Here is a 7,355-nt window from a genome sequence, read left to right on the forward strand (position 1 = left end):
TGGTATTCTAGCTTTAGGTATATTAGAGGTTTACGACACATGTGGAAGATGAAAATGTTTTTGTTTTTTTTTTTCTCTTTGTTATGTTTCATTTTGTCTTATTTTGCTATGAATAGGTTTAGTATTCAGCTTTATATATTTTAGAAGGTAACGATCGAGACGTGGAAGGTGAGTATTTTGTTTTCTTGCTTTTGTTTAGTTTTTGTTTTGTTCTGTTTTGTTTCGCTTTATTTTGTTTTGGTATTCAGTTTTATTGTAGAGGTTACGACATACCGTGATTCAGTTTAACACGTTGGGCCCTGTGTGTACATTGTCATCATGCGACACATTGGTCACTACCAACAGAGGTCAGAACTACACAAACAAGTTGTCAGTGTCCAGCGAGATAAACACTCCTCCAGACGATTACCATCTACATTGAGATGATGTGGTGACATCTGTGAGAGGACGTGATGGATATCATGACGACGAAAAATGACTAAGTCTCCCTAGAGATTAACGACGATGTTCGGACGGTAGAGGGGCGTGCCGCAGTGTCAAGGAGGGGGAGGATGGGAGCATGTAACGGTATATACTACCTCGAGGTCAGAGACCTTCAACCCTGGATCGAGTTTATCTAGGCAAAAATAAGTTGTAACCGGGCCGCACTGTTCGGATATACCTGGGGCTGCTCCATGATTAATGGAGAAAAAGAGAGAATAGACAGACGAGAGTAGAAGGAAGGGAGAGATGGAAGGGAGTTTTCCAGTAACGCTGACGTGTACAGAAGAATCACGTGGCCGAGCATGAAAAACAGTTTTTCTCACTGCACTGCGTCGACACACGCATGTACAAATGCGCGCATTGTGTCGGAGCGCTTGAGAAATTAGGACGAAGGTATAGATAGTGCAGAAAGTCGCACCAGGTGTTGGGTACGTAGTGACAGTCAGGCGACAAACAGACTCGCTCTGAGTTTTGTTTTCCCCTCAAACGTAAAACAACCGCCCCATACTAGTCATTCGCTCCATTCGGTCCAGACGATCGGCGTGTTTCACCATGGAGGACGGATTATTCACGTTGTCTAACGGACGAAAAGCTCCTGCTATTGCCTTTGGCACCTGGCAGGTAAGTCAAAATAGTTCTAATCACCTGGTTATAGTGTTTTTTTGAGAATTGTAGCAGGGACATAACGTTTCAGCAGAACGCTTGGGTCGTATTGTGTAAATAAATTTGAGAAGTCTCAAGAGATGTTCTATACAAATTCATTTTAACACAATTTCAAGAATGTTCCCCGCCGTAACACAATGTGTTAAAGAGTGATTTTTTTTCACATTAAATGTTGATGTGCTTCTGACTTGCCTTAATGGATGTACGTTGTCTCCCCTTTCATATTTTTTTCCCTCTCTCTCTCTGTGGGTGTGTGTGTGTGCGATTTTTTTTCTCATTTTATTGTCCTTTCGCTTTTTTGATGTTAAGTCCCAGCTCTGTCCTTACAGCTCTTTTAATGTCAATATTTTCACCCCTTCCCTGAAACTTCCAAAAAACAATGTTGTGTTCTGCTCCTTGTACTCAACCTAACTCCATGCTTACACCTTGATATCAGTTGATTTGATGGCCACAGCGTCCTTGGCGCGAGGTGATTGTACGCCCACGTGCCTCTACTGTTCTTGTTTATGACTGTTGTTGTCTATCTGCAGAAGCTAAATAGCTGAACGATTCATAAAATAGAGTTTAAAAAAGGCATTATCGTGAAATAGAGACGAGGTCGCCAGTGTTATTTACTGACAACACAGTAACTGTCATCAGTGACGAAGTCAGTGTCTCTCGAGGACAAACAAGTGAGGAGCGTGCACACTATTCTCTGCAAATGGCGACAGCCGCCTTTTCCCGTCCGTCAGCAATCGGAGAGGCTGGCCAGTGCCTGGCACTACTCCCATTATTGTACAGTGAAAAGGTATCGGATGGTCATCTGTCCGTATCACGTGACAACACCGCCACCCAAGCACTATAACCCTGGCCATCTGTGGTTTTGAATGGCCGCTAACCGTGCAACCGAACACTCATAACCAACATGCTAAATAGTTGCTTGCCGTATGTCGAGTGAGTCGCCCGGCCTCTGGCATCCCCCATTCCCCTTCCCCTGCCAGGAGTGAAAGAAATGAAGAGTTTAAAATGTGGGAGGGTAGCTTACAGGCTGTAACTATGTAAGGCATATTCACAATGGACTACAGGCCAGTCGTGCCTGTAACACCCCGAACTTGTAATACTGGACTGCTGGCAGACGATTTTTTTTTCCAGTTCACAACTAAAACGAGGCAGGTTTGTACATAGCTTCCGGTTTAGTCACATTCATTGTTTATGCTCGCCGAGACTAACAGTGGAGAACTTTACAAGAGGCTAAGCGTTGGTCTCGTCAGACAGACAGCAATCCACCTATACACATCCATGGTAACACCAACTGTAACATAGACCTCCATTTGCCGTGTGCTAGCTGAGTGACAATATTAATACTCGTCGCAATAAGTTAGCAAAGAACAACGTTTCTTTCTAACTCAGACGCGTGTTTTGCTCAGGTGTCGGGAAACAAAATAAGGGAGATGCTGCCTCTAGCCTTAGACGCTGGCTACCGCCACATCGACACCGCATACTCCTACGACAACGAGGACGCGATCGGCGAGGTGTTGGAAAGTTACTTCTCTCAAGGAAAGCTCAAGCGAGAAGACATCTTTCTGGCGACAAAGGTTGTACAAGCGTTACTTGTCTTGTTACTTGTCTAACACACACACACAGAATGAGTGAGTGAAAAGCTGAGAGGTTGCAGGTAGAACTACTCATAGAACAGACTTACTGTTTCAAGCAGCTTGTGTTCGCGTTGTAAGCGAGCGATGACCCTTGCCTCGTCCTGTCTGTCCCAGTAGCTGTGGGTAACGTTTCTGGGCAAAGACGACGTCAGACGAGCAGTGGATGAGAGTCTGCGGCGCCTGATGGTGGACTATGTCGACTTGTTGATGATCCACGCTCCGTGGGGCTTCAAGGTCAGTCCCAGTCTCCCAGATGTCAGCTTATTGGCTACTGTCATGGCCTTCCAGTGTAGGCTTGAAATAGGTCCGTTTTAATTGGTATCTTCGACTTTTTATCTGACTGTCCGTTTCAGAATCGCGGCGACGGCACCCTGTTTCCTCAAGATGAGCACGGCAACTTTGAGTTGGAGAACTACGACCTGCGAGACACGTGGCGCGTAGGTATAATGTCCCACATTTAATACCTGGTTAGGGCTGCGGACTGATTATGTTGTTCGTGCTATGGATTAGTTAACACCATCAGTCAGTATCTACAGCATAAACTGGTTCATTTTGTCATAATCAGGTTTTCCATGATCTCTTAACAGACGTAGCGTTCTTTCCGATTTCGACTTCCGCTGCTAATTTATGTTTTGTTTCCTCACCTGGTGCATGACCTCAAATCTAACAGGAGCTGGAGCGCCTGGTGGTCGCTGGCAAGGTCAAGAGCTTGGGGCTCAGTAACTTCAACTCCGTACAGGTCGATCTCATTTGTCACATGGCTCATGTGCCGCCTGTGTGCAATCAGGTGAGTTACTTTACAATCGTCAAAGTACATGAATGAAAAAACGATACTGGATCTTTTTAAAAATAACTTACCACTTTTTATTTGAAGTGTGAGGAGAGAGAGAGAGAGCGTGCGTAGGTTAAATAGTTTGTTGTACTGTTTCAACAGGTCGAGTGTCACGCCTACCTCCCTCAGGTAGAACTACAAGAGTTTTGTCAAAAGCTCGGGGTTCTTTTGTCAGCTTTCGCTCCCCTTGGATCTCCAGGCCGCTCCGAGCATCTGTGAGTATTACATGACGGATTTCATCATGTGACATGACGTGACGTGACTAAAGAGGTCTGCCAAGTTTTTCTTCCCTACCCATAAACATTTTCACCCATTCCACTCAAGCTCTCTGAACAACACCAACAGAGCAGTCTGCCTTTCTTGAACTATAGACCAAGACACAAATTAAAAGAAAAGAAAGATTGTCATGACAAGTGGAGTGCGTTGTTTTTGTTTTTTGATTTTTTTTGTTTTTTTGCGGTGTTAAATTTCCAAGCAGTTTCAGATTCGGGAGATTCTGCAACGGTAATGTGACCAATAAAGAAGCAGATGTTATTTGTGGATAATTTTGATTAAAAAATTGTGCGTCTTATTATTTTGCAAATATTTCACAACTTCTAGGGTAACAGAAGGCGAGCCGGTGCTTTTGCAAGAACCTATACTGGAGAAAATTGGCTCCAAGTACAACAAAACACCTGCACAGGTAGTGTGAGGTATTTTTCTACTTACGTGCACTTGACGTCAGCCGAGATCTCGTTCATCAGTTTGGGCATTTTGTTGTCTAAGGCCTAATTTCTCATTTATTTTTTTGGGGGGATCGTGTAACTTTTTTAATGATGCATAAATAGTTTTATGAGAAACTGTAGTATTTATTAATTTTGTGTATTGCGAATGCTTCATTGCGAAAGCTTTTTGTACTCTATTGCAAACTATATTTTTCGTATGATAGTTTCTTCCCCATATTTTCTTGATAAATTATTTATGATCTTGGCATTTGTTGTCCTGTATAAGGTGCTCATAAGGAGTCTGCTTCAGCGAGGAATACTGGTGTCAGTGAAAAGTATTACACCTAAGCGCATTGAAGAAAACATCGAGGTGAGTTTTACGCATCATCATCGTCTTTTCATTTTCTTTTATATCGTCGTCTTGCTCCTTGATCTCATCGATAGCAGCAAGTCATGTAAGATTATTACGGTTTTGACTGTTAACCATGTCTTACCTGAACTTGTTGCCCGTTTTCGTCACGATTTGCTGATGGCGATCCCCAGCCAGTTGTTTCACCGCTCGCCTTTGATTTTTCCTTGGCAGGTTTTTGACTTCGCCCTAACGGTAGAGGACATGCAGGAGATTGCCAAACTAAGGAACGATCATCGCTTCTTCCCTTTTCGCCAAATGTACGCACACAACTGCGCTCATTGTACAGTGCATGTTACACTGAGATTTAACTAGCTAACAGGAAATCTCTGTTGAATCACGGGGTGGGATCTAGATCAAAACACCTTTCAGTAAGTGTATGTCGCCGGCAATGGGAATCCATCAGTTGAATGTTTCTGCAGCATAGCAGCGCTGTTTAATGGCGTTAACAGCAGCGTTTCGATTTTCTTTTCAGGGCAGGAGATCATCCCCAGTACCCGTTCAGCATCCCATACTAAGATTTTTTGACAGTAACATCTGAGCAGGAGGCAAGGTCCTTAGAACAATCGACAGACCTGCAAATTGAATAAATGGCAGACACAACCTCCTCATCCGGGCTTTTTCAACATGGGCGACAGACCGGGGACAAACTGTTCTCCGCAAACAGCAGCGTTCACTAGAGACATGGCAGACTGGTGAACCGGAAGTACTTTACGTCTCGAACGTTCCACTTACAGTTGCGCTTTCAGATTGGTCTCCTCCGGGAACGCGCTTCACTGGTGTGGACAAGTTAGTTTATTTAGCGCCGTAGGACGATCGAGGGAGAGACATCGTAATGAAATCAGTATAGAGGATGAGCTTTGGTATATAGTAGCACAAATGTCTTTGTATTTGCCAGATAGGGACGATCGATAATTTATCTACATTGACTAACATTTCTGACTTCTATATTCTTTAATAAAACTGTGTACATTGCAGTTTTTTTTTTAAATGTAATGATAAATCTGTTGGCGGACGGGGGTTGGGAAGTAGCTTAGTAATGAGCATTTGTTCACGATTGCGTGAGTAAAAATCGCACCCTAAAGAAACAACACGGATATTGCGCTTACGCCTCCAGCAAACCAATCCCATCATGACATCTATCGCACGCGCGCGCACACACACACAACCCGAGTGAAAGTTGGGGGATAAGGTATTGTTCAGGTAAAAAAAGCTTTTTTTTGGCATTTCATCACAAACTTCGAGATCTTTATTTATCCATCAAGGTTTCTTTCAACAGTAAATCAAAACTGCTGTTCATACAAATGAGCGTGCACGACAGTGACTGCTGTACTGCATACAAACGACAGCATTTCACAACAAACAACAAAATCTCTCCTAGCATTGTGGCTTAGACTGTACATCAACTTCATGGTCAAGAAAGTCAACGGCACATTTCTGTTTACACGTAATTCTAACCTAAAAAAATAAAAGTATTTTTAAAAGAAATAAAGCTGTAAAGAAAAAAACCGACTCAATGTTCCAAGTCAAAAAAGTACTGTACATCATCGGTAGCTTACATAAGCTGGTCAGCTCGTAATGCAGTCACCTCCATTTGAGATTCAGGCAGAGTGAGGTTGTTACAATGACTGGTGTAAACCCCATCGACAGCAATGATTAATACATTATTGTAGGAAACATTTTCATTTTCTCAATTTCACTGCAAGCCCATCTCAAAATTATGAGATGCCATTGATTTCTCTTCTTATGTCAAAGATGCACATCTCAGCAAGCAGAGCAGGCCTTGTACTTTTCTACAAGCCTTTTCATGCCGCTGAACATTTAGCTTTTTTTACCAGCACACACAGGGCGGCAGAAGTATGTACAGAACTATACATGAACATGCATGCACACACACACTCCTAGTTTACTTTTCGACAACTGCCATAATCTAGCCATTCTCTGTGTACTAATACTGTCTATATCAACAATTTATACTAGCATATATAAATGTTGAGGTATGTTGAACTCTGGCTATGCATACCACCCAACATGAAGATGAAATATAGACATCCCCCAACCATCACCACTAATAAACGTTTTTCGAATTTATCATGGTGTGAAAGTGATACGCCTTCACTAGAAACTTTTGAATTTAGGTTTTTAGGCCTAGCAGTGTGCTGCTCTCTCATGATAATGCGCTTTGTATTAATTAAATGATATTGCCCAACTGTATGCTGATGTAAGAATCTGAGCCCACTTAACTTTTCAACTTACGATGGGTTCATAACAGTGATACTGACATACATCAGAGATAGATTAAAGTTTACTTAAAGATATGTAGCATTGGTCTACAGAAAATAGTGTATTTTCTAGCTTAAGGAAAATAAAAACGCCACACAAATATACTTTTTTAAAAAAAATCAGCCAACGAATTTAGACACTGAAACATGACTTTGTGCTTGCTGAAAATATGTACCTGTTCAAATGCAATATATTATTTTTATAATGTTGTGCCATTAAAGGTGTGAATGTCAAAAAAGTGGGCATAATACCTGAGACCATTTCTTAAATGTTAACCACTTCTGAATTTTTGTAAAATGGGTCATAGGGCCTTTATAACTGAAATTCTTTTGGTTAGAACAGCAGTA

At 42.2% G+C, this 7,355-nt stretch overlaps 1 protein-coding gene across 1 annotated transcript; it reads left to right on the plus strand.

Annotated features, from left to right (window-relative positions):
• The first annotated feature begins 635 nt into the window (after window positions 1-635).
• Window positions 636-5,702, plus strand: LOC112563601 (aldo-keto reductase family 1 member C23-like protein). Its single transcript, XM_025237716.1, has 10 exons — window positions 636-1,104; window positions 2,553-2,720; window positions 2,898-3,014; window positions 3,134-3,217; window positions 3,451-3,567; window positions 3,715-3,827; window positions 4,213-4,294; window positions 4,603-4,686; window positions 4,900-4,985; window positions 5,201-5,702. Exons 1-10 carry the CDS (start codon window positions 1,036-1,038, stop codon window positions 5,241-5,243), a joined length of 963 nt encoding a protein of 320 aa, XP_025093501.1. The 5' UTR covers window positions 636-1,035; the 3' UTR covers window positions 5,244-5,702.
• The last annotated feature ends 1,653 nt before the right edge of the window (window positions 5,703-7,355 follow it).

The sequence above is a fragment of the Pomacea canaliculata genome, linkage group LG5 (genome assembly GCF_003073045.1).
Source record: "Pomacea canaliculata isolate SZHN2017 linkage group LG5, ASM307304v1, whole genome shotgun sequence".
NCBI classification, from domain to species: Eukaryota; Metazoa; Mollusca; class Gastropoda; order Architaenioglossa; family Ampullariidae; genus Pomacea; species Pomacea canaliculata.

Coding starts and splice junctions, on each gene's coding strand:
- LOC112563601 (XM_025237716.1), top strand. CDS start 1,036: ATGGAGGACGGATTATTCACGTTGTCTAACGGACGAAAAGCTCCTGCT. Junction 3,828..4,212: donor CCAGGCCGCTCCGAGCATCT/GTGAGTATTACA, acceptor CACAACTTCTAG/GGTAACAGAAGGCGAGCCGG. Junction 4,986..5,200: donor TTCTTCCCTTTTCGCCAAAT/GTACGCACACAA, acceptor TTTTCTTTTCAG/GGCAGGAGATCATCCCCAGT.